The sequence below is a fragment of the Cherax quadricarinatus genome, chromosome 30 (assembly GCF_038502225.1).
Source record: "Cherax quadricarinatus isolate ZL_2023a chromosome 30, ASM3850222v1, whole genome shotgun sequence".
Lineage (NCBI taxonomy): Eukaryota > Metazoa > Arthropoda > Malacostraca > Decapoda > Parastacidae > Cherax > Cherax quadricarinatus.
In genome coordinates, this window is record NC_091321.1 from 20,633,933 (window position 1) to 20,661,298 (window position 27,366).

Sequence of the window (27,366 nt, forward strand, 5' to 3'; positions counted from 1 at the left end):
TTTAAATTCTAGGACCCTATGGGCAAGTTTCAGATAGGGAGTCTGGACCCTGAAAGGGCTAAGGAACAAATAATTAAATTTGCAAAATTGATACGTATTTTATTTACAAATTTAAATGAAGACTGGACTGATTCTGTATAAATATGCTGCTCCATGGGTATGAATATACAACCTGCAAGACAAGATTTTATTGGGAGAAATGATTAGATAAAACTTAAAATTTTAAGTCTACCCAGCAAAACAAAAATAAAAAAGGCAGCTAAAAAAATATACCTATCACCAATTCACTGTCATGCACGTATACAAGTACATATCTCTGATGGGTTGCGTGGTATACACAGTCATCTGATTATTATGCATAACACAGCACACACCTTTATTATATTTTATGCTAAAGTGGTTGGGCCACTTAGTGACAGCTAGGGGGAGAGCAAGGGGAGTGACTAATCACCCTGAGCACATTTTTCAAAAGCAATCCCCTCAAAGGAGGTTCCTTGACACTGGGGGCTCTTGATCTAGGGAATTCGATCTGTGCTCCGGTTCCGAATTGAGCCTGAATACCTTCCATCCCCCCCCCCCACATGCAGTGTAATAATACGGGTTTAGCGCTTCCCTGTGATTATAATAATTCAAAAGCGGTACCTTTTCAACAATTTTTTGGACATTAGTTCATTGTGCGATAAGTCGAATCTCTTACTTTTTTTTATTGCATGGCTTTGGAAGAACTTTCTGAACTCTTTACTGTATTCATCCAGCCTCCCAGGGCTTTGAACTGTCTTCTCAATCTACTGTGATGCATTAGTGGCCTCTAGCATCTGGGGAACCAAAACAGTGACACCACAACTTCTCTGATGCTGAATGATCCCATGGTACAAATGAAGACAATTTTTTGGAACTTATTAAGGTGTTTACCAGAAATGATACATTACTGGAGCAACATTTATTTCCAAGTGATCAAAATGCAATGTATCTCAGCCCCGACATACAAAATGACCTGATAGTCCTTATCAGCCCAGGTTCTATCAAGGATAATTGCTGAAATCAAGGTGGCTTAGTACTTTGAAATAATTGTCAACTACTATTGACACTGGCAGAATTGATCAATTTTTTTTTTTTTATCCTTGCGATATGTAGCAGTACATAGTAATGCAGTGGAACAATTTATACAATTTAGCAAATTACCTGGAAAAAAAGGGCTGGAGATTTTTTCTACATTCTCCTTGCAACAATCAAAAACTCGATGTCAATAACACGTTTTTGTTATGTTTTGACATTTATGAGCTTGCTGTAAACTTTTTGTTCTGATTTTAAATACAAAATAATTATGTACTTCATTTAAAACTGTATCTTCCTTGTTTTGATTTAAAAATAAAAATTTATAATGAATTTAAAATTATTTGGTACACGTCATCCTTCTTCCCCTCCAATTTACCAAACCTCTGGTTAAAGAATTGAAATTGATTTAAAGCTCTTACATAAATGAAATTGTCCCAATAAAAGCTTTTCGTGGATACGTATTGTATAGTCATACTCACACCTTTGGGAATTATGCCTGTACATCCACACTGTAACATGAAAATTATTTTTCTCTAGATTGTTAGGAAATAATAAAAATACATGTACTGGAAAGTTCAGTACTTCATAACAGTAGTTTTCTCAATTATATATATTAGGTGTTGAAGAAATTTAGAGAAATATTTATTGCAATATAAACTTGTTGACTGGTAAGTATATTTAAGACAGATTCTCTAAGTAAAAATTAAAGTGGAGATTTCCATTTACAAGACCACAGTAAAATCATAGTGTCCACCCCAGCTAACACCTTGGTCAGGAACTGCACCTCCATCCACCAGCAAATTATTGTAGTATGTTTGCTACCATCTTTATTGAAACATTTTGTGGTTTTTAGCACTGTTTATTTCGTGAATTTTTAATAATGTAGCAGAATATGAAGAAACTATATCAAAGCACGATATTCAAATGTTGTCCCATTCAGAGGAATAACTGCCATGTGCACAATAAAGCTATCATTTAGAAACCCACAAGGCACAAATGAATCTTCTCAGAAGCTGACAGGATACATCTTCACTTGTGGAAGACGAGCTGGTAGCAAGACATCTGTGGATGAAGAGGATAATTACAATCAAGCTTATGACAACTGTCTGTCTTGGACCATCTTCCAGTCACAACTAAGAGAGTAAAAAACAGACCAGAAGACAGGTTGGGAGTGGTGGTACTGGTAGTAATATTAATGATGGCAGCAGTAACTGATTTGTTTCAGTCACAGTATTGTGACTTACTTTTCATAAAGTTCATACATACGAAATAGCTTAATTAGGTGATGTGAAAGTAGAACTACTGTAAAAATCTGAAGTCATGTTGTGACTATTAATAACTTTCCAAAAATACTTTTAATTTTTTTTCGAGCTACACACTATAGGTAATTATTATATTTGCACTGCAAATGTGCAATAGAGCCAAACCAAGTACCAGACAAAGTACTTATTAAAAGTAATCTTATGTATAACCTAGTGGCTCTAATGCAGATTCATACACCAAAATGCAATATCAATCCTAGTTTTCTTTTAAGTGTAAGTGCTTCAACTTCCAAACCAAATACAGTTCTTTTTCTACTTACAAAACCCTGTTATCACTTAATCATAGACTTCATCACCATACTGATTCTTTTTTGAATGGGTTGGTGGGGTTGGCACTGACTTGTAGGTAGGCTGTGCTGAGTGAAAATCTTCTGTAAGTAAAGGATGAAGGCCACTCTCTGGTGAGGCATCTGTTGTCATAAAAATATTGCAACACTTAAAAAGTGCAAAAATTCCAATGATTACTGTATATAACAATAAAACCCTCTATTTAATGAATTTAATGGGGAAAGGCAGGTGGCCAGTAACAGCAGTTGTGGTGGATAGAGAAAAGATTATTTTGCCATGAGTGTAATAAAAATGAATAATTCTGTGACCAACAGATTTTGTCCACAGTTTCCTAATCTACTGACCCAGCGGATTTTGTTTCATATTTCTGAAGTCTGTTAAATGAAGGGCTTACTGAAGTGCTAAAGGCATACTTATGGATGTGCATATTTGACATCTGCTGTAGATTCTGATTCCATAGTGTCAATGCTCAGCTCATTCCACTTCTTTACTATTTGCTCTTGTTGCAATCCTGTTTTTGCAAAGACTGATCACTAACTCTTAACATTCTTCAACAGCCATATTCAATTTTTGTGAATATGGCTGTATGAAAGGCATAATTCTACCCAAACTCCATATACTTCCTCATTCTTAACTACAGTATCAGTAATTATACCCTTCTCTCTTCCAAACTGTGCCACTCAATTCATAACCCCGTGAGACATGATAATTTACCCACCAATAAAGTATCAAAGCTTACCTGCTGGTAATCTACGATATTTTTCAGCCATTTTATTGACATACTCTTCTCGATTTTGACGTCTAAGCTCTTGATAAGTTGTGTATTGCTGAGGTATACTGGAAGAGGTTTCTGTGTATGGAGTTAGTGCTGTGGAAAATGTACAGGACTAAGTGTCAAATGCAGTAAAAGTAAGTAAATACTGTATAAATGATTATTCCTCTTTCAGCACACAAAAGACACAGGACTCCTTTTCAGGAGTTTAACAGTTGGTAAATATTGTAATGTGCAAGTATATGGTTTAACTGTGAAAATCTACATTAGTCCGTACTAATTCAGAACTTTTAAGATCACAGGTAGTTGTTATTTGAATGACAATTGGCCATCTATTCATCCTTCAATACTACTAGTTATGGTAAACAGTACTTTCATGCCTATGTATTGGTTATACCACTCACACATCGTCATTTCATGGATGGGCACCAAGTGCCACAATACAATTGTGCCTAATAGTCCATTTTTTTAATCAATTATCTCATTCACCAGGGAGCAAACAGTCTTTCTTCAATGCCTGAAATGCTTATTCTTTGCTGTCCTCAGTTCTGACAGATTCACCTTCACTGCATATTCTTACTACTAATTTCTCTATGCTGTCAGCCTCAGTCTTAAAGAGCATCTAAATAACCTACATAGATTTAACAATTTCCATGACTATAATAAATTTTTTACCCAAGATGATGTTGAACTGAGCATCCACCAGCCTGGTTATATATTTCCTTACACATCTCTGCCTCCCTCTACTGCATATTTAAATGTTTCATATCATGTATTATTTTAACACAATGGGAATTTCTCACCAATGTAGTATGACCCAAAGAAAGCATTTACCATCACTTATTCTGTAGCTGTCTTTCAGTTAGTGGTGATTACACTTTTTATTTTTTATTAACATATCAGCTGTTTCCCACCGAGAAGAATCACTCCATCGCTGTCTTGCCAGAAGTATGCCTACACTACAGTTCAAAAACTGCAACATATCTCCACCCTTCCCTCACAGCACAGACACTGTACCTCCCACCTCCAGGACTCAAGTCTGGCTAACTGGTTTCCTTGAATCCCTTCATAAATGTTACTTTGCTCACACTCCAACAGAATATCAAGTCATAAAAACCATTTGCCTCCACTTGCTCCTATCTAACACACTCATGCACACTTGCTGGGAGTCTAAGCTCAACTACCAATATGTCTATCGATACTTTAAACAAAAAACATCCAATCACCATGCATGCATGTATCAAGTCTAAGTGAACACAAAAATACACAATGCATATACCTGCACAAGAAAATTCAGAGGTAAGAGACTAAAGGTTTAATGACATTAAGAAAAAGACTGTGATCAAACTCTTACATTCTGTAACTCCACGCTCATAATCATCTAGACCTTCACTGTGGTCTCTCACGTCTGGTCTGTGGTCATCAAAGATGGGTGCATCAGAAGTGGAAGAACCCAACTCAGTTGAAGGATATCCCACTGAGAATCCTGGCTCCATGCCAAGGCTGAAAATATTTTTAGTGTACTATATGAATAAGCAACTTATTGTTTTAAAAGCAGAATATAAATCAACTGTGAGGAAAAATTAACTTAAAACTTCTTTCCCAGTCAAAATGAGAAAACATGAGTGTTTACCCATGCAAACACTTCTTCCAATTTAAAGAAAAAATCTCCCAATTGCTTCAAAAACATCATCAAAAATCATCTCTTGAACTTAATGGAATAACAATAAGCACTGTAATAACTATACTGTAATTATCTTTTATGACATTAACTGCCAGCTCATTCATTTACAACCCCCAATGTAATCTAAACTACCCACTGTAATCTAAACCATTATATAACATACAGAATGAACATTAAAATGGTATAAAATACCGACAGGTTGTTAGGTAAGACACATATGCAACAGTTAGGTATCTTTATTTCGAAACGTTTCGCCTACACAGTAGGCTTCTTCAGTCGAGTACAGGAAAGTTGATAGAAGCAGAAGATACTTGAAGACGATGTAATCAGTCCATCACCCTTAAAATTTTTGAGGTGGTCAGTCCCTCAGTCTGGAGAAGAGCATTGTTCCATAGTATGAAACAATATGGAGATGAAGTGACAGGATGGAGCCTTATATAGCGCCAAGAGGTGAGACGTAGGTCACTAGAAGAGGTAAGAACTCAGATGTTGGGAGGTCAGGTCCCTCTCAAATCCAGCCGTTCTCACTAGTAGAGGTTGTCGAAGTAGGTTGTAGGTCTGTACCAAGATACCCTTGTGTTGCAGTGTCTGACAGATTGAACATTAAAATGGTATAAAATACCGACAGGTTGTTAGGTAAGACACATATGCAACAGTTAGGTATCTTTATTTCGAAACGTTTCGCCTACACAGTAGGCTTCTTCAGTCGAGTACAGGAAAGTTGATAGAAGCAGAAGATACTTACCTAACACAGAAAATATTTATGCTGGTAAAGAGACATACCATATAACACAGAAAATATTTATGGGATATTGGCAGTTTGGAGGGATATGTTGTGTATCTATACGTATATGCTTCTAAACTGTTGTATTCTGAGCACTTCTGCAAAAACAGTGATTAAATGTGAGTGAGGTGAGTGTCGAATGATGATGAAAGTATTTTCTTTTTGGGGATTTTCTTTCTTTTTGGGTCACCCTGCTTTGGTGAGAGATGGCCGACTTGTTAAAGAGATATACCATATAACATAGAAAATATTTATGCTGGTAAAGATCAGCATACAGCAAAAGGCGACCTTTATTAATACTTTATTAGTTTGACATTTTGCCTAAACAAGGCTTTATCAAGTATAAAGAATATTAAAAGTAGTGACATGTATATACATGTTCTTGCATACTTAAAATCTTACCTCAGTGACAGATACAAACTTTTTTTTTTTTTTAACAAGCCAGCCATCTCCCACCGAGGCAGGGTAACCCAAAAAAGAAAGAAAATCCCCAAAAAGAAAATACTTTCATCATCATTCAACACTTTCACCTCACTCACACATAATCACTGTTTTTGCTGAGGTGCTCAGAACACAACAGTTTAGAAGCATATACCTATAAAGATACACAACATATCCCTCCAAACTGCTAATATCCCAAACCCCTCCTTTAGAGTGCAGGCATTGTACTTCCCATTTCCAGGACTCAAGTCCGGCTATATAAAAATAACCGGTTTGCCTGAATCCCTTCACTAAATATTACCCTGCTCACCCTCCAACAGATCGTCAGGTCCCAAATACCATTCGTCTCCATTCACTCCTAACACGCTCATGCACGCTTGCTGGAAGTCCAAGCCCCTCGCCCACAAAACCTCCTTTACCCCCTCCCTCCAACCTTTTCAAGGACGACCCCCTACCCTGCCTTCCTTCCCCTACAGATTTATACGCTCTCCATGTCATTCTACTTTGATCCATTCTCTCTAAATGACCAAACCACCTCAACAACCCCTCTTCAGCCTCTGACTAATACTTTTATTAACTCCACACCTTCTCCTAATTTCCACACTCCGAATTTTCTGCATAATATTTACACCACACATTGCCCTTAGACAGGACATCTCCACTGCCTCCAACCGCCTCGCTGCTGCATTCACAACCCAAGCTTCACACCCATATAAGAGTGTTGGTACCACTATACTTTCATACATTCCCTTATTTGCCTCCATGGATAACGTTTTTTGTCTCCACATATACCTCAACGCACAACTTACCTTTTTTCCCTCATCAATTCTATGATTAACCTCATCCTTCATAAATCCATCCGCCGACACGTCAACTCCCAAGTACAGTGGACCCTTGACCAACGATATTAATCCGTTCCTGAGAGCTCTTCGTTAATCAAAATTATCGTTAGTCGAGTTAATTTTCCCCATAAGAAATAATGGAAATCAAATTAATCCGTTCCTGACACCCCAAAGTATTGAAAAAAAAAGTTTTTTACCACATGAAATATTAATTTTAATACACACAAACTGAAGAAGACATGCACAGTTACATGACACTTACCTTTATTGAAGATCTGGTGATGATTGATGGGATGGGAGGAGGGGAGAGTGTTGATGGTGTTAGTGTTTAGAAGGGGAATCCCCTTCCATTAGGACTTGAGGTGGCAAGTCCTTTTCCGGGGTTACTTCTCTTCTTCTTTTAATGCCACTAGGACCAGCTTGAGAGTCACTGGACCTCTGTCGCACAACATATCTGTCCATAGAGGCCTGTACCTCCCGTTCCTTGATGACATTCCTAAAGTGTTTCACAACACTGTCAGTGTAAAGGTTGCCAACACGGCTTGCAGTAGCTGTGTCAGGGTGATTTTCATCAAAAAAGGTTTGCACTTTAAGCCACATTGCACACATTTCCTTAATCTTTGAAGTAGGCAACTTCTTCAATTTCTCTATCCCCTCCTCCGAAGCAGTTTCCTCAGGTGTGGCCTCTTGCTGTTGAAGATGATCTAGCAGCTCATCAGTGGTTAGTTCTTCATTGTCCTCCTCCACCAACTCTTCTACATCCTCCCCACTAACCTCCAACCCCAAGGACTTCCCCAATGCCACAATGGATTCCTCAACTGGCATAGGATTCCCAGGGTTAGCCTCAAACCCTTCAAAATCCCTTTTGTCTACACATTCTGGCCACAGTTTTTTCCAAGCAGAGTTCAAGGTCCTCTTAGTCACTTCCTCCCAAGCCTTACCTATAATGTTTACACAATTGAGGATGCTAAAGTGATCTCTCCAAAACTCTCTTAGAGTCAATTGAGTTTCTGAGGTCACTACAAAGCACCTTTCAAACATAGCTTTTGTGTACAGTTTCTTGAAGTTTGCAATGACCTGCTGGTCCATGGGCTGCAGGAGAGGAGTGGTATTAGGAGGCAAAAACTTCACCTTAATGAAGCTCATGTCCACAAAGTCGCTCTGCCAAGTCTGAAGGATGACCAGGAGCACTGTCTAATACCAGGAGGCACTTAAGGTCCAATTTATTTTCCAGGAGGTAATTTTTCAGTGGGGGCAAATGCATGGTGTAACCAGTCATAGAAAAAGTCCCTAGTGACCCATGCCTTACTGTTTGTCCTCCACAGCACACACAAATTAGCCTTGAGGACATTGTTTTCCCTGAACACTCTGGGAGTTTCAGAGTGATACACCAATAAAGGTTTCACTTTGCAATCACCACTAGCATTGGCACACATCAACAGAGTAAGCCTGTCTTTCATAGGCTTATGTCCTGGGGGTGCCTTTTCCTCCTGAGTAATGTAGGTCCTGCTTGGCATTTTCTTCCAAAACAGGCCTGTTTCGTCACAATTAAACACTTGTTCAGGTTTCAGTCCTTCACTGTCTATGTACTCCTTGAATTCCTGCACATATTTTTCAGCCGCTTTGTGGTCCGAACTGGCAGCCTCACCATGCCTTATCACACTATGTATGCCACTACGATTCTTAAATCTCTCAAACCAACCTTTGCTGGCCTTAAATTCACTCACATCACCACTAGTTGCTGGCATTTTTTTAATTAAATCGTCATGCAACTTCCTAGCCTTTTCACATGTGATCGCTTGAGAGATGCTATCTCCTATCTGTTTTTCGTTTATCCACACCAATAACAGTCTCTCAACATCTTCTATCACTTGCGATCTCAGTTTCAAAAACATAGTTGCACATTTGGCAAGAACAGCTTCCTTGATTGCCGTTTTCTTGCCCACAATAGTAGCGATGGTTGATTGGGGTTTTGTGTACAACCTGGCCAGCTCGGAGACACGCACTCCACTTTCATACTTAGCAATGATCTCTCTTCATATCCATAGTAATTCTCACCCTTTTTGCTGTAGAGTTGGCACTAGAAGCTTTCTTGGGGCCCATGGTGACTTATTTTGCAGGTGCAATCACTACAAACGCTGTGATAATATGAAATGTTCTGATTGTATGTTTGGATGGGATCGCGGTGGCTGGCTGGCTTGTAAACACTGGCACCCACGGGACAAGTGAGGCGCACTCAGGCCACAAGTGGACGCGTCTCGAACGGAACAAATAGCGTTGGTCGGGTTTTTTAGCGCTAGTTGAGGCAAAATTTTTACGTTAAAATGTATCGCTAATCGGATTTAACGTTAGACGATGCCAACGTTGGTCGAGGGTCCACTGTATCTGAAAACATTCACGTCTTCCATACTCCTCCTCCCCAATTTGATATCCAATTTTTCTTTATCTAAATCATTTGATACCCTCATCACCTTACTCTTTTCTATGTTCACTTTCAACTTTCTACCTTTACACACACTCCCAAACTCATCCACTAACCTTTGCAATTTTTCTTTAGAATCTTCCATGAGCATAGTATCTTCAGCAAAAAGCAACTGTGTCAATTCCCATTTTGTATTTGATTCCCCATAATTTAATCCCACCCCTCTCCTGAACACCCAAGCATTTACTTCTTTTACAACCCCATCTATAAATATATTAAACACCATGGTGACATTACACATCCCTGTCTAAGACCTACTTCTACTGGGAAATAGTCTCCCTCTCTTCTACACACCCTAACCTGAGCCTCACTATCCTCATAAAAACTCTTTACAGCATTTAGTAACTTACCACCTATTCCATATATGTACTTGCAACATCTGCCACATTGCTCCCCTATCCACTCTATCATATGCCTTTTCTAAATCCATATGTGCAATAAAACTTCCCTACCTTTATCTAAATACTGTTCACATCCCCTACCCACTCTGAAACCTCCTTGCTCGTCCGCAATCCTACATTCTGTCTTGCCTCTAATTCTTTCAATTATAACCCTACCGTACACTTTTCCTGGTATACTCAGTAAACTTATTCCTCTATAATTTTTACAATCTCTTTTGTCCCCCTTCCCTTTATATAAAGGGACTATTCATGCTCGCTGTCAATCCCTAGGTACCTTCCCCTCTTTCATACATTTATTAAACAAAAATGTGATCATTAATAACAATACTTCAACAACTTGACCAATTAATATGGGGGGTACCTCAGGGCAGCATCTTAGGCCCTCTACCATATCTCATCTACATCAATAACCTTCCTAAATCTTCTCAAGAACTTTCTGCAGATGACACCACTTCTGTCATGTCAAATGAAGATTCTTCTGTACTCAACAACATAGTTAATTAAGAGCTTGTGAAGATATCTACGTGGAAGACAACCAACAAACTCATACTCATTACAGATAAGACTTGCATAGAGTGTGGGAACAAAGCTAGAAATAATCATTTGAACATAATAATAATTAACACATGAATTGAAAGACAAGATGAAGGGGAAAAATCATAGGTATAGGCCTTGACAAACTGAAATTTAACATTCATTCAGCACATTTCAAAAAATTTCTAAAACAGTGAGCATACTTCCAAAAATAAGCAACTATGACATCATATTTCAATGCTCACTCTCCTTACCTCAACTATGGTATATGCGTATGGAGATCTACACCAGAAAACCACCTCAAACATATCATAACTCAACAGAAATTTGCTATTAGAATGATCACTCAACTGGGTCCCAAACAATACACACCCTGTTAGGTAAAAAGACACAAGTGCAACTAATGTGTCATTTTATTGTGGTAACATTTCGCTCTCTAGAAGCTTTATCAAGCAGTTATGGCTTGATAAAGCTCCTGGAAAGCGAAACTGCCACAATAAAATGTTACATTAGTTGCACCTGTGTCCTTTTATCTAACATACTGTCAGTAATTCTATCAACATTAATACAATACACACCTTGCTCTGCAAAAGTGTAAATTTACTTAATATACAAAACATCCATATTTGCTACTGTGCATACAATATATACAGGAATCGGCCAGTGTGATAATAAAAATATAAACCTAATAATAATAATATCTTTATTTCTACAAGCACATATACAAGTTATACAGGCCTAGCTGACATACCGCAATAAGTGTCAGGGGCCCAAGACTGTTTAACTGCCTCCCAGCATACATAAGGAAGATTACCAATAGACCCCTGGCTGTTTTCAAGAAGGCACTGGACAGGCACCTAAAGTCAGTACCTGACCAGCCGGGCTGTGGTTCGTACGTCAGTTTGCATGCAGCCAGCTGCAACAGCCTGGTTGATTAGACAATAATCCACCACGAGGCCTGGTCTCAGATTGGGCCGCGGGGGCGTTGACCCCCAAAACTCTCTCCAGGTATACTCCAGGTAAGCCAACACTTTATCCTAATTCCCAAGCACCTTTTAATATGTATAAAATATGCATGGTACATTGTTACAAAAATCGAAACCCATATGCTATGACTAGTACAGTATTAAGTAGTGTGTAACATCTATAACAAGGGGCTTTTACTAGAATATGCAAGATAATGGCTTCTCATAACTGTAACCATTATGTAACCAAACAAACCCATCCACTGTAGTTTCCATGCACTCTATATTCTTGTATTATAAAAATTTAATCCAATTTTAATTTAGTTTTCAATTTTTAATGTTAAGTAGGGAAAAGAAAGTACGTACTATATTAAAAATAAAAGTACTGTATACTGCACATACATACGTCTCTTGAAATCCCATCCGTCCCTTCCTCTTGCGTAAGACTTCACCGATTGGGCTGTCAGGAAGCTGCATTAACTTCTCGGCACAGATGTTCTGATATGAAATCTTCCCCACAAAATAACCAATGAATGCTGCTCCTATCATCTTCGGAGTGTAGCCAAATCGCTGGTTTACTTTCAAAATTCCTGCAAAATTGAGGAAAATGAGTGTTTACCAGCCAATGTTCCTAATACTACAACATTTTATCATAGTACAGTAGCACCCCCACATCTCCGGGTCTGGTATCTGTGGTTTCAGTTATCCGCAATCTACCTTGACCTCAAAATAACCCTTAATTTTGCTTAATAATGGCTTCAAAGTGCAAAAGTAGTGATGGTGGAAGTTCTCAAAGCCTAAGAGAAGCCTTGAAGTGCTTCCCATCAGTGAAAAAAGTGATCCTTCTCCACTTATTGTGTATAATTTATCAATTAAACTTCACAATAAGTACATATGTAAAGGAAAAAGACTTTTATAGGGTTCGCTACTATCCACAGTTTTGGTATTCGCGGCAGGTCCTTGGAATGTAACCCCCATAGATATAGGGGTCTTACTATATAGCATACATTATAATTATTATAATAATAAGTACATAATAATGAAAATACTGTAATCATATTTTTAATACACTGTCCATCTCCCAGAGCAGTAAGTGTGTGTAAATGAGTATGTACGTCATTCAATTTTTAATAAAATTACCCTAATAACACAAAAACTGAGTTTTAAGTCTTAGGGACATACCTCGCTTCATGGCTACAAATGTTGCTGCAGAAAAGCCTGCTGCAATAGGAAGGCTGCGGTAATAAAACGACTCCCTATTGCATTCTCGAAGCACTCTGAGCTCTTCCTGGTTGAATGTTGGCCTCTGCTATTATAGAAAAAACAAACTGGTAAACAGTTTAGCATAATTTTACTCTTTAAAAATATTCAAAAGGCAATAAACACAATACAAGGTACAAAGAGTTTGAAGCCAAATCCCAGGCATAAAAGTATTAAAGTTCATCTCTGAATCATTTTTTGTGTGAAGAGTAATTGTAAGCAACCTCAGAATCATTCAGATGCAGTATTTATAATAATGTAGTTTAACCTGACAAAGCTAAAAACAATTACCTTTACTTTTATTAATTTAGAAAAATCACATTTAAAGCCAAAAAAAAAAAATTGTTTAAAATTACAGATGGTTAGGGAAAAATTATTGAGCTATCAATTTTTCACATCACAACTACACTCAGTGGCCACTTTAATAGGTACACCTGCTTGTTAAGGCAAAAATCTAATCACCAAACACGAGGTGCTTTAATTATCTCAAACTGCTGATCTATCATTCGTGATATTCATGCATAGCTGTTTACAGAGAATGGACCAGAATCTCTAAGGAGTGTTCCCAACACCTTGTTAAATCTATGCTACAAAGAATTCAGGCTGTTCAGGGGACAAAGGGCTTCCCCTTGTCCCCAGAACAGCCTGAATTTTTTGTGGCATAGATTTAGCAAGGTGCTGGGAATATACCTTTAAAGTCCTACCCTGTACCAGAAAGCTGTACCTAATAAAGAGGCCACTGAGTGCATAATGAAAGATTATGAACAAGGATTAGATTGGATTTTGATGCACAGCAAAATAAACTAAGGAATTTAAAATAAATTTACAGCACTTTAATAAAATATTGACAAAATGAAAAAGACACATATGTAACATCTGAGTATCTTTATTTAAGAGGCATTTCACCTCCCAGGTACTTTAAACAATCAAATGCAGACTTGAGAAAGAAGACATATAGGGTAACAAGAGAGGTGGGAGTAGTAGCAGTAGTGGTCAAGTTGACATGTGATAGAGTAGCAGGAGTAGTGGTCACATTGATATAGACAAGAACATACCAGTGGATGTTTTTTTATTTTCTACCTACTCCATCAAGGATTTCACCAGAAAAAGACCATAACAAACTGTGCAATCTTACATAGAAGTTTACCTGTTCCAATGTGGAGGCCGAAAGGCATTTGGACACCAGTCAGTGAACACAAATATGCACATAGGAGACAACATGAACAGCTCATGCATTATACGAGAACTCACATGGAAATATTTTGCAGAATACAGGAAGTTGTAATGTCTCTGAACTTCTGGCTTGGTTAATCTTATAAGACCAAGATACAGGATCAGCTAAAAAAAAAAAAAAATTACACCTACGTGGCCATTACTACTACTGTCACTGCACGTCAATCTGAGCATTACTACCACCTCTCATTCCCCTATATACAGCATACAGTATAAATCTCCTTTCTCTTGTTTCTGTATAAGATTGATAGAAGCCCCTGGTGGGCATAATATGTTAAATAAAGATACTCAGATGTTCCACAGGTTTTATTCATCATCTTATCAGTATTATATACCTTTGATATACAGTTACTATGAATAAATATCCTGTGTTGTATTTTTATATACATATACAGTACACTGTAACCTAGATTTCTATTAGTTCTTGTAATTACAGTATTATGATCTGGTAAGTCTTATTAAGTCATTTTTCATGATACATAAATATTCTATGAAAAGTTTTAATGGTATATAGGCACTTGTTCTGCCATACAGACTCAAGTTCTTGAGGTTGGAAGTACAAGTATTGTGCCTGACCATGAAGGATAAGTGAGGATGTTGCAATTCATAGGTAACAGCTACACACTTCTGGCTAGAAAGTTATTGAGTGAGTGATGGTAAATGTGTTTTCTTTTTTGGTTCACCCTACCTTAGTGAAGAAAGATTAACACAGTTAAAAAGTGGCATATGCACATCCAGGCACGATAAAGCAAAGTTGTAAAAGCTAGAGAAATATTGGAGTGGATAATGAGAAAGTTCAAAACAAAAGAAATGTTGGGGTGGATAACAAGAATGTTCAAAACAAATGTTGGGGTAGATAACGAGAACATTCAAAACGAGAAATGCTGGGGTGGATAATGAGAAAGTTCAAAACTAAGAGAAATGTTGCTAATGATGATGCTATTCAAATTGCTTGTGGTCTTTTGATGGGATTAATGTTCAGGTTTGACGGCACCATTCAGTACAAGAGAAATATGTGAGCTGGAATGGATAAGATAGTTTACAGCCAGGCAACAGAATTAGTAGATCTTAATTCCTTGGATCAAAAGCCCCTCCCTGCATTGAGGAATCTCCCTTGAGGGGCCGAAGGAGAGTACCTTTGATTCCTTGGATCAAGAGCCCCTCACCGGCATCAAGACATCTCCACTGAAGGGGCTTTCAATTTTATTTCCTTCATGGGAAAGGCGCTAAACTCGCTGGGGGAGTCATACATCGCTTGGGTTAATAGAAGGCACTCAGGCTTGATTCAAGAAACTGGATCACTTACAGGATGGTGTTCATGTGATGGCCGCCCCGCCTGTACCTCAGACATCTTACACTGGCCTCACACAGTATTATAACACCTGCTGTGTCACCACACAAAAGTCCTCTTCTTCCTCCTGCTGCTCTCACAGTCACTGTTAACCTGGTGATGGCTGCTGCTGCTGCTGCTGCTGTTGAATAGTTGTTAAACCTGGCTGTAGCCACACCACCGGCGGTTTTTGTATGTTTGTTGGGTTTATCAGGGCCACTGACACCATACACCGTATCGAACCCGACACCTGAGTAGATCTATGACCAACTATGATAACATGAACGTAGATCAGTATGTTGATGGAGCAACTTGCACTGTGAACACTGACTGATGTTGTAGTGGCCAGGCTTAGGCTTGGTTACAAGTACTTCTGGCAGTTTGGGAGACACACAGATGATGATCAAACTAAATGTAAATTATGTGATCAAGTATATGGTCACTATCTTGAACACTATGTGCTTAATTGTCCACTTATTGAGGAATACAGAGACAGACAGTATGATAACCTATGTGACATGTCAAGATATCTTATTAATGAAAATAAGATACCAGATACACTAAGCAAATTTCCTAAATTTGCTTGTAACAGATAAGAGAACTGTAGATATGTAGATATAAATCCATATATACACCTGTTAACCCTTTTGGGGCCTAGTTCCTAGGCCTTTTGTGTATCCATATGCTCTTGCACTACCATCCACAGGATGGACATGGAGTGCACAATAAACTAGCCACTTCAGCGGCAAAATCTGAATCTAATCGCCTCGATGGCACGGGGAAGTAAATAAGTTTATTCAGGTATACATAAATAGTTACATAGATTATCATACACAGCAGCGTATGTGTAGAGAACTTAGGAATGGGAACAGGGAAGATTTGTTGCGGCTCTGGTGGCCTGGTGGCTAAAGCTCTCGCTTCACACGGTAAGGGCCTGGGTTCGATTCCCAGCCAGAGTAGAAACATTGGGCGTGTTTCTTTCCGCCTGTTGTCTATGTTCCCCATCAGTAAAATGGATACCTGGGTGTTAGTCGACTGGTGTGGATCGCATCCTGGGACACTGACCTAATTTGCCCGAAATGCTGAGCATAACAAGTGGCTTTCTATATAGTAGTATGTCATTGATGTCAGCTAGGACTGTATACCTTGTACATGTACTTGTAGTAAATAAAGATATTATTATTATAAAGCTGGGCGATGAAAGAAAAAAGAGCAAGAGTTCCTTTGTAAATAGAAACAGGAACTAGAAGTTCCCAATTAGATCAGGTGGACCCACTTGCCAAGTCCCAGCAGAAAAGAACGCACCCTCCCCCCCGAACTAAGTTCAGTAACCGGATTCCCACAAAACCGTTAAAGAATTGTCCGGAGAGCGGAAAAATGGAACTGGCTAAAAGTAAGCCGATATAACGTGCTCGGCGAGCAAAGTAGATAAGGACAAGCGTCCCCAGAGAGATTAGGGAAAATTTGTAACTGATACTCAGGCAAGAGCGAGACGACCACACTCAACGAAGGCTGGTGCAAAGTCACCACCAGCGATGCTGCTGTTGCTGGCTTTTAAGAGCTGATGCAACCTCAGGCTCCTCCTTCATGTTGGGGTTTATAGATTATTATTATAATAAAAAAAGCGCTAAACCACAAGGGCTATACAGCTGGGGCTTATAGAGCCACTGACACCTTCCGCCATATCGAACCCTGCCTTCAGGTATTCAGGATAGAAACCTTGTGTGATGAAAATGGTATTAAATATCGACAGGCTGAAGACTGAGGCACTTATTTGGGAACTGTTTATTGAGGAAACATTTCGTCAGCCAGTGGCTTCTTTAGTCCAATACAGAGAATACAAGAGGAAAATGAAGAGTTTGAGGTAATTAGTCTCTTGGTCTGAAGTCGATGTATCCAAAGTGGAAGGGACACTACTAGCTGGAATATGTATATTATATGTCCTCAATGCAGGCAGAAGCAGGAAGACACAAGGGCCAGAATATCCTGCCAATCAAGAGGGTTGTAACCCTTCCCACTCAGGTTCCCACCGTGTTAAGATTATTATTATTATAATCAAGGGGGAAGCACTAAACCCGTAGGATTATACAGCGCCTATGGGGGGATGGAAGGCATTCAGGCTTAATTCAGGGAACTGGAGCACAGATCCAATTCCCTAGATCAAGAGCCCCTCACAAGCGTCAAGGAGCCTTCCTTGAGGGGCCACCGTGTTAAGAGCCACTGGATTTTGGAGCCACTTGATTTTTATAATAAAAAAGAAGCACTAAACCTACAAAGGTCATAAGAGCCACTAGAGATTATACCTTCTTGAGCCCTGCAACCAGGAGTGGAGTAAAAACATTGCCCAAGTCTGCAGACATTATAAAGTAAACGAAGATTCCTCTGGCAAGAGAACCAAGAAAAAATATATTTCCAATTAGGTCAGGTGGAGTTCTTTGCCTAAACCCTAGAAGAGCCAGACACCAAACACAGTTTGAGAATGACAACAGCAAAGGCAAAGTCCAAACCAAAATTACTTGAAAGCCACATCAGAAGGCAATAGTAAAAGACCAGGTAATACGGCTAAATAAGGAAGGAGAAAAGCTCACAAAAAATGATGTCTGTGAAGACCTATCAAACAATTTGAAGAGGTCTTCTCAGTGAAACAGAAGAAATAGGAAGAGATTCCCTGGGTGCCAGTGACCACATAGCATTGAACTACGAGGACCTTGTGGAACTAAACATAGGGGAACATTGGCAAGCAAAAGGTGTGGGATGACAGGCTTTAGAAGAAAACTTCGCAGGAATGAGGGTATTCTTGAATGTAGTGCAGTGGGAAAGGATACTGGAAGGAAAGTCAGTGGATGAAATGATGGAATGTGTAGTTGGGAAGAGCTGGAAGGCAGAGGAAAACTTCATATGTAGATGAGGAACGGCTTATAGAAAAGATAACTCCTTGGTTCAACCAAAGAGGTAGAGAGAGAGAGAAAAAAAAGAGAAACATAAGAGGATTGAAAAATTATAGGAAGTAAAGGGCAGATGAGAACAGAGAAGTGGGCAGATTAGCCCGAAATGAACATGCAAGGGTGAGGAGAGATACCGAGTGACAATTTGAGAACAACATAACAACCAAGGCTAAGTATGAACTAAAACTGCTTCACAGCCATATCAGAAGAAAACAAGTCAAAGACCAGGCAGTTTGACTGAAGGAAGAACTCACAGAAAATGACAGGGACGTCTGCAAAGTGCTGAACAAACAATTTAAAGAGATCTTCCTAGAGGAAACAGGCAACACCAGAAAGCCTAGGATAAAAAAAAAAGGAGTACATCAGCAGGTACTGAACACCAGACACAACAGGGCAGGGAACTTTTTTTTTTGTGGGGGGGGGGGTAAGGGGAGCTGGATATATCAAAGACAGTGGGACCAGACAGTGTCCACCATGGATTCTGCAAGAGGGAGCAGAAGCACTGAATCACTACTTATGATGCACCTGATCAACAGGAAACAACTTTCCCTAGGCCTAGGTGCTGAAGATTTTCCTGACAAACTTTTTTTGTCTCCTGAATCTCAATACTTTGTATCCAATGGCAGCATACACCTAGAATTAGATGGATCATTCTCAATACTGACCACAAAAGTTTTGACCTTTCTCTTATTTTATCAACAGCATACCATTATAATATTTTTTTAACAAGTCGGCTGTCTCCCACCGAGGCAGGGTGACCCAAAAAGAAAGAAAATCCCCAATTATTATTATTATTATAATCAAGGGGGAAGCACTAAACCCGTAGGATTATACAGCGCCTATGGAGGGATGGAAGGCATTCAGGGAACTGGAGCACAGATCCAACTGGAGCACAGATCCAATTCCCTAGATCAAGAGCCCCTCACCAGCGTCAAGGAGCCTTCCTTGAGGGGAAGAAAATCCCCAAAAAGAAAACTTTCATCATCGTTCATCACTTTCACCTCACTCACACATAATCACTGTTATAATAATGATAATACAATCAAGTTCAAGCACTGAACCCAAAAAGGTCATAAAGCAGTTTAACCATAAGCATTCTGCTTTTCTATTCTTGACTCATACAAGTAGATAATACACAATAGTTCTTAATCTAGATAGTAGTGGTTATTCTCAGCAGATAGCCTCAGACTGGGCTCACAAGTCCATCTGTCTTTTCCACACACAAATATTCAAACATGCAGTGTACTTATCCGTTCTCTGCTCGTCAACCACTGTTCCATGAATCGAGTAACTAGTGTTATTAAAACCAAGGGAAGCACTAAACCTGTAGGAATCACACAGTAGCTGGGCAATGGGAGCAATCAGGTTTGATCCCAGGAAGAGGACAGGTCCAGTTCCTTGGATCAAGAGCCACTCATTAGCATCAAGGTACTTCCTTCAAGGGGGATTAACTCAAGACACTTCATATACAAAACAAAAAAACATCCATATGGCTTTTAACTTTGCTTGTCTCTGGTTCTGATGATATTAAAGAAAATTACAGCATTTCAACCATTTCATAACATTGAAAACATGAACTTTTGTTCCTTTATACAGTATTAAGCCAATAAATACAATAAAGTCTCTATAGCATCTTAACTATTGTACAGAAACAAGTTTTCACAATTAACCCAGAAATTTAAAATGAAACCATTCTTATCATTATTAATACATTCATAGAGGGAGCACTAAACCCATAAGGGTCATACAGCACATGGGGAAATGGGAGGCAATCAGGTTCAATCTAAGGAAGGGAAGGTCAGTTCTAATCTCTTGTACTAAGAACCTTTCACTGGCATCTAATTTTGTCTCACCCCTTAAAGGGTGAGAGAAAAATAAAAGACATATTGCTCTGTCTTGGTCCAGGAAGGGTTGAAGTGTCATCTAGCTCAAAGTTAGATCTGTGGGTTACTGATAGTTGTGAACTGCTTCAGGTTGGGTACTGTGACTTTTATTCTTTTCAAACAAGTCTTGAAGATTTTTTAATGTAACTCAAAATAAAATAAAGAAAAATCTGGCAGTCTTCTACAGAAATAAAGACAGCACTGGTTAAAGCTACTGGAATGACTATTGGCCAAAGATAAAGCTGTTGAAAAACAACTTTTGCCTGCACCTAATAAAAAAAGAGTACTTATTCATTAAAAGAAATGCAAATATTTATTAACAAATAGTTGATTACCAAAGATGAAGTAAACAATCCAAGTTAAGGGATTTAAACTTCTCACAGACCATGTATGTGTAAGTATTTTTGGTTTAAGTATGTGTCTAGAAATACCAAATATAAAAGGATCACTTTAATATGCAATATATACAAATGTATTTAGCCCTGAAGATGTGCTTCCTTGTATTAATGCAAGTTTTTACTTGCAATACCAAATACAATGATGAGAATACAAATAAATTTTTAAATGCAATGTTATAAAATTTGAATATTTTTTTCTGTAAACTATTTCATATATAGTTGAAAGAATATCATTTTTAGTGTGTGCACCCACACAAGTAGCTTTGAGTAATAAAATTATGGGTGGAAATGTAAGTAGATACAGATATTGTATTGGCATCTTTTTCCAGTGCACTAGTAACTATCCAGTTCCATTTCAATTCTCAGTTAACACTCACAGTACAGTGAAATTTATATTATATTTAAAAAAATAGAGACCTACAGTTATCACCTGGAAGAACTCTTTGTAAAATTATAAGAATCCAATCCACATGAAAATTACAATGTTTTTGTTGACATAATGTATGCTATGCTTCACATTTCTGCAAGACAGTTTCCCCAAGGTAGGAAGAGACAGCTTATATCAGAGCCCTGAAAACAAAAGATTCAGCCTGGGTTCTAAGAGATAGCCATTTCTTTCTGTCTAGTTGGGGGCTGAACTTTGCACCTACCTGTGATATACTAAAAGGACTGAATTGCTCCAAATGTTACACAACGAATATTTCCACCTAAAGCATCACAAAATATGAAATATAAAGTGTCGTATAAAAATAATGCACTATGTCCTTGCAAATGATGGGCTACTCTAGGGCCAAACAAGTAGCTGCTCCACATACTGAAAACTGAAGTTGATGAGACTAATGTTTATAACACTGAATGTTTTTTTTTTTTTTACAATGCTTCAAACAGTTTCTGCATCTATCTCAATGTAGTGAAATGAGTAACAAAGAATGTAAGGCCAAATAACAACACAATCACATTTAAATTATATTAAAATGAAACTCAACAAGCAAATAGTTACAGACTTCAGCTGCTGAAAAACTCGTTAAAAATAATGAAGTCCTTATTCAATTATAACAAATATACTTCCTTGAAATCATGTCAAATTTTCATTGACCAACAATATCAGACTTTACAACTCAAGATTTATTGGAGACTTGCAAAGATTTAAGACACATTTGCATTTTACTTTTCATCTGGAACCACTCAACAATAATTAAGGCTTGTAAACACAATATAAAAATCATACATTCTAGACTCTTGAGTTGAGATTGCATGTTAAAGTTTAAGAGATGAGATATATTTTAATTTATTTTCTATAGAATAGGAGAGCCTCTCTAAAATCTTAACATAACTTTGTTCCACTTTTTCACACACTGCATTTCCCTCAGCATGACTTGTGAGGACACAACTGATGTCCACAGATGAATAACCTTTATGGATGTTTTCATCTGTCGTTGACTTGACAAACTTGTACTTCTCAGTAGTGGCTTTCTCTAACTTCTGGAGGTGGGACGTAAGGGAAGCAATGAAGTTGGCAAACTGGGGTATCACCTCTGGCTGCAATACAGAGTAGGACAACATGAAATTTCAAGAATGAATAAGGAAAAGTGGAAACATTGGGCATGTTTCCCTACACCTGTTGTCCCTGTTCACATAGAAGTATGGTACAGTACCTGGGTGTTAGCCAACTGTTGTGGGTCACATCCCGGGGAGGGTGTTAGCATGTATACCTTAGACAAGACTAGGCTTTAAAATAAGCCTTGTTAAGTATATCATCCTAGGTATTTAAGAGTACTATTTCCTAGTATAATGGATTAACCCTTTGACTGTTTCGGTCGTATATATACGTTTTACGCACCAGTGTTTCTGACGTATTTATACGCGTAAATTCTAGTGGCTTCAAATCAAGCGGGAGAAAGCTGATAGGCCCACAAGTGAGAGAATGGGTCTGTGTGGTCAGTGTGCACCACATAAAAAAAATCCTGCAGCACGCAGTGTGTAATGAGAAAAAGAAAAAAACCTGACATTTTTTTTGGATTAAAACACCGACTTTGAGGTGTATTTTTGTATAGTATTTATCGTATTCTTGTTTTCATGGTCTCAGGTGATAAAATGGAAAATATATTACAGAAATAGAGATGATTTTGATTACTTTCATGATGAAAACGACCTTGAAATTGAGCTCAAAGTAGCGGAAATGTTCGATTTTTACCATTGTTCAGGAGTAAGCAAATCACACCACACGTCCAATACACCTCTTTCACTAGAGCACTGATATTATTTATACCATTTTTTACAACAATGCAATAGTCTGCATAACAGTAAATTTTGTATTTTTTTGTATAAATAAAAAATCAAAATAGAAAGCAATAGTAATATAAGAGGGCCTAGAGACGTGACTAATGAACAGAGGATATGTTATTTTAGTGCCAAGAATGTCTACATCGTTTATTCTGAACCCTATTTTGAAATTGGCATCTTTTTTAATTTGCGTGAAATTGGCCAAATTGCCAATTTCTGATCACTTTATTGGGTAGTTCAAATCGGTAAATGGGCGGTTTCTTGTACTCAACAGGTAGAAAAAATGGAGTTCTAAAGAAATAGCTATGAGTTTGGTCAACTGGAACAACAGAATTGGCCAAAAACAGGGCTCAAAGTCGGCGAAATCGCCAATGCATATATGTCGCCAAGACTGCTAACTTAACGGGAGCGTAATTCCGTGTTTTCGACCAAATTTCGTACTTTTGGTGTCATTACCATCGGGAAAAGATTCTCTATCATTTCATAAGAAAAAAATAATTTATTTTTTTCCAAAAATTTATCGACATAGAATGAGTTTCAGAAAGGGGCCTGCGACAGTCAAAGGGTTAAACACTACGATGAGACATGGGCAATTGGGCATAGTTCTGCTCCTGTAACTATGAGTAGATAGTTACATTAAACATATATCAATAAAATAAAATCATATTTTTATTATAAATATGTGCCAGAAAATCTATTAAGTATATCAAATACAGCTCACATGTTGCCAAAAATAATATGGCAGTGCCTTAGGTCATTTTCAGGGGAACATGTTACATATTTGTCAAAACACTAACAAATATATAAACTAAAGCCTCTCTCCCCCCTCAAAAAAAAAAAAAAAAAAAAAAATCAACACATACATCACCACCTGTATAAAGCTTTTTTTTTTATTAAGGGAATATAAATTACTAGAGCACCACGTAAATTTAGTCCATTTACCTGGAGTTTACCTGGAGAGAGTTCTGGGGGTCAATGCCCCCGCGGCCCGGTCTGTGACCAGGCCTCCTGGTGGATCAGAGCCTGATCAACCAGGCTGTTACTGCTGGCTGCACGCAAACCAACGTACGAGCCACAGCCCAGCTGGTCAGGCGCCGACTTTAGGCGCTTGTCCAGTGCCAGCTTGAAGACTGCCAGGGGTCTATTGGTAATCCCCCTTATGTATGCTGGGAGGCAGTTGAACAGTCTCGGGCCCCTGACACTTATTGTATGGTCTCTTAACGTGCTAGTGACACCCCTGCTTTTCATTGGGGGGATGTTGCATCGTTTGCCAAGTCTTTTGCTTTCGTTGCGAGTGATTTTCGTGTGCAAGTTCGGTACTAATCCCTCTAGGATTTTCCAGGTGTATATAATCATGTATCTCTCCCGCCTGCGTTCCAGGGAATACAGGTTCAGGAACTTCAAGCGCTCCCAGTAATTGAGGTGTTTTATCTCTGTTATGCGCGCCGTGAAGGTTCTCTGTACATTTTCTAGGTCAGCAATTTCACCTGCCTTGAAAGGTGCTGTTAGAGTGCAGCAATATTCCAGCCTAGATAGAACAAGTGGCCTGAAGAGTGTCATCATGGGCTTGGCATCCCTAGTTATGAAGGTTCTCATTATCCATCCTGTCATTTTTCTAGCAGTTGCGATTGATACAATGTTATGGTCCTTGAAGGTGAGATCCTCCGACATGATCACTCCCAGGTCTTTGACGTTGGTGTTTTGCTCTATTTTGTGGCCAGAATTTGTTTTGTACTCTGATGAAGTTTTAATTTCCTCGTGTTTACCACATCTGAGAAATTGAAATTTCTCATCGTTGAACTTCATATTGTACAACGTCAGAAACACATAGGCTTCCCCCTTTTCCCCTCTATTATTTTCATGCACATTTAGTCTGCTGGTAGATTTTTTAACATTCCTCTGGACCTGAACAAGCCAATCACTGAATGAACAGAAAATGAACAATACTGAGGAGCAGTAACTTTGCATTTTTGTAATTTACGCTGTGTGGTTAGCCATGTAATTATCTCTGCGACTTAAACTCTCTCCTACTGACTACTGTGAAAACTCCTAACCATCAAGACTGGGTTAACTTACCTTCAGAAAGTTCAACTGATAAACTTTGCAGTCACATTTTATGCAAGTGAGAGGAGAGTATCTGATAAACTCTGATCTTAAGTACTGTACCAAATTCAACATATAGTATATGAAAATAAGCAAAATACACACCATTATCACAGGTTCTTTTCTCTTCTTGTTTCTCTTGGACACAGCTGCCTTAATTGGTTTAAGAATGGTAAAACAGCAGCCTAAAAGGATAGCAATAATGCCTAAGGTCTGTGCTAAGTGATTTAGATGTGTGAAGGCAGGAGGGTTTACACCTGGAAGAATATTTGGGGTCACAGTTTGAATGACATCTAAGTGTTGCATATGTGAGGTAATCAATTCTTCTATTTCTTCACGTGCCTCCTTAATGATTTCACTCGGCCGGCTTTCAACACCTGAGGGGAAAAAATGAAGTATTTACATTCTGCAACAATCATACAATAATATAAATAGTTTTTAACACAATGGCTGTCTCCCATCAAGGAAGGGTGACATGAAAAACAAGAAATGTAAAGTTTTTCTTCTTTCTGACATTTAGTAATCTATACAAACGTGGTTAACAGACCCTTGCTCCCAGCACTAATCGCTTCTTATGACACGCACAGCTTACAGAGGAAGAATTCTTTTCCACTTCCCCATGGAGAATAGAAATAAATGGACATTGGATAATAAAATCATGTACAGTATCCACTTATGTAAAATAATTTTTATCTACAGAAATTCATCTGTTTATTACTCTGTCAACATTCCCAGTTGGACAAGGTGCAGCAACTATACTGTGCCCTATATCAATATTTTTGAAATTATGTAAAAAAAAGGATAGAGTATATTAATCACTTTAATATAATATATATTAACCATTTATTATACAGGAACTTGGTATAAGCAAGCTACATACCTGTTGGGTCATGAGAACATCTATGCACCCTTTGTAACACGTGTGCATGTTTGACTAGGACAGGGATATAACTCCCTGAAGAATAGAGGTATATTCTGGACGGATCAGGACCTTGTAGTGGAAGCTGCAAATGTATCAAATTATTATGAAAGTCCCACATACACACACACACACACACACACACACACACACACACAAAAAAAAAAAAAAGACTGAATGATATAAAATTAACACATCATCATGGGGAAGCCACAAGCATCAGCGTTGGCAGCAGTAATGATTTCATTTTATATAAACTCTTGCCAGATAAAAAATAAAAAAAAAAAGACTGAATATCTTACTGAACATGGTCCAAGTACTGGAAAGTGATCAGCTAACCTCACAAACAAAAGACCACCAATGTACCAACTATGCTGCCTAGTGTATAAAGCCTTACAAAGCTATAGTAAATGTTTACTGCTACCTTATATGAAAAATTAGAATAAATAAATAAATGCTTTGTGCCAGAGGGTCAGCATTACTGTGGCATAGATACAATAACAATGAATATGAAAAGTAAAAAAAATGTAAAAGTTGAGAAAAAGGAGCATTTTCACCTCAACAAGTATTACCTAGAAGAACAGCAGAAGTTTGAAAAATGTGTACGAACACAAAAGGGATACTAAGACAGGCAATATACTGTTCAAACAATATCCACAGATGATATACATATTCCAAATTACCTGAGGGGACTTGCAATTTCTGTATTTGCTGCAATCTTCATATTCCTTTTCTAGTCGTGCAGTCAAATCTGCCAATAGTGTCGCATCAGCTGATGGACTTGCCTCACCATTCAGACACTCGCTGAAATTTAGGAAATAATTTTGATACTGCTGTGACTTAAAAAGTCTAAAGATGGATATTTTTCATGTTCATTTTTCATACTCAAGGTTATTTTGTCCTAGTCCAATTTTATATATTAATCCATTGTATAGTTTTCTAAATAATCATAAAATTAATCTATTAGAAAAATTTGACCAACTCCCAACTAAACTAATATGCTCTCTTTTTTTAAAATTAAGTTTACTGGATCATTTGAACTGAATTGTCCATCTACTTCTGAAATAGAAGACTGGTGAATGAGTAATGTTAACCCTTTCAGGGTTTCCGACGTAGTAGTATGGCTTACGCACCAGGGTTATTGACGTACTAGAACGCCTAAATTCTAGCACCTTCAAATCTAGTGAAAGCTAGTAGGCCTACATATGAAAGAATGGGTCTATGTGGTCAGTGTGCACAGTATAAAAAAAATCCTGCAGCACACAGTGCATAATGAGAAAAAAAAAAACTCCGACTGTGTTTTTAGTTTAAAACAGCGACTTTGCAGTGCATTTTCGTATGGTATTTATGGTTGTATTCTAGTTTTCCTGGTCTCATTTTATAGAATGGAAGACATATTCCAGAAATTGAGATGATTTTGATTGATTTCATAATGAAAGGT

The 27,366-nt window shown here is 38.1% G+C and overlaps 2 protein-coding genes across 4 annotated transcripts in view; both read right to left on the reverse strand.

The window, feature by feature from the left end:
* Window positions 1-86: 86 nt before the first annotated feature.
* asrij (OCIA domain-containing protein asrij) lies at window positions 87-15,718 on the reverse strand. Of its 3 annotated transcripts, none has more exons than XM_053782084.2 (7): window positions 15,371-15,718; window positions 12,754-12,880; window positions 11,978-12,161; window positions 4,793-4,941; window positions 3,406-3,534; window positions 2,639-2,749; window positions 87-2,118 (listed from the first exon to the last, which is right to left on the reverse strand). In XM_053782084.2, the coding sequence occupies exons 1-6, from the start codon at window positions 15,413-15,415 to the stop codon at window positions 2,655-2,657; spliced, it is 729 nt and encodes a 242-aa protein (XP_053638059.1). In that variant the 5' UTR covers window positions 15,416-15,718; the 3' UTR covers window positions 87-2,118; window positions 2,639-2,654. The 3 variants fall into 3 exon arrangements, with proteins under 3 accessions (XP_053638059.1, XP_053638058.1, XP_053638057.1); XM_053782083.2 differs by having other exon boundaries at window positions 2,639-2,788; window positions 12,754-12,877; window positions 15,371-15,716; XM_053782082.2 differs by having other exon boundaries at window positions 2,639-2,788; window positions 15,371-15,709.
* Window positions 15,719-21,573: 5,855 nt separating this feature from the next.
* Window positions 21,574-27,366, reverse strand: part of psidin (phagocyte signaling impaired) — a 39,360-nt gene continuing 33,567 nt past the window's right edge. The window contains exons 14-17 of the mRNA XM_053782081.2: window positions 26,609-26,729; window positions 25,887-26,010; window positions 25,112-25,383; window positions 21,574-22,159 (exon numbers count right to left, since the gene is read on the reverse strand). Coding sequence (XP_053638056.1) covers window positions 21,878-22,159; window positions 25,112-25,383; window positions 25,887-26,010; window positions 26,609-26,729 — 799 coding nt within the window. The 3' untranslated portion in view covers window positions 21,574-21,877. The remainder of the gene's footprint in view (window positions 22,160-25,111; window positions 25,384-25,886; window positions 26,011-26,608; window positions 26,730-27,366) is intronic.

Bases quoted from the DNA above. Each gene is read 5' to 3' on its own strand.
- asrij (XM_053782082.2), bottom strand. From the start codon at position 15,415: ATGTCTGAGGTACAGGCGGGGCGGCCATCACATGAACACCATCCT. The intron at 3,535-4,792 runs GTAAGAGTTTGA...CATTTTCCACAG, and splicing joins TGAGCGTGGAGTTACAGAAT to CACTAACTCCATACACAGAA. The intron at 2,789-3,405 runs GTAAGCTTTGAT...TTATGACAACAG, and splicing joins ATATCGTAGATTACCAGCAG to ATGCCTCACCAGAGAGTGGC.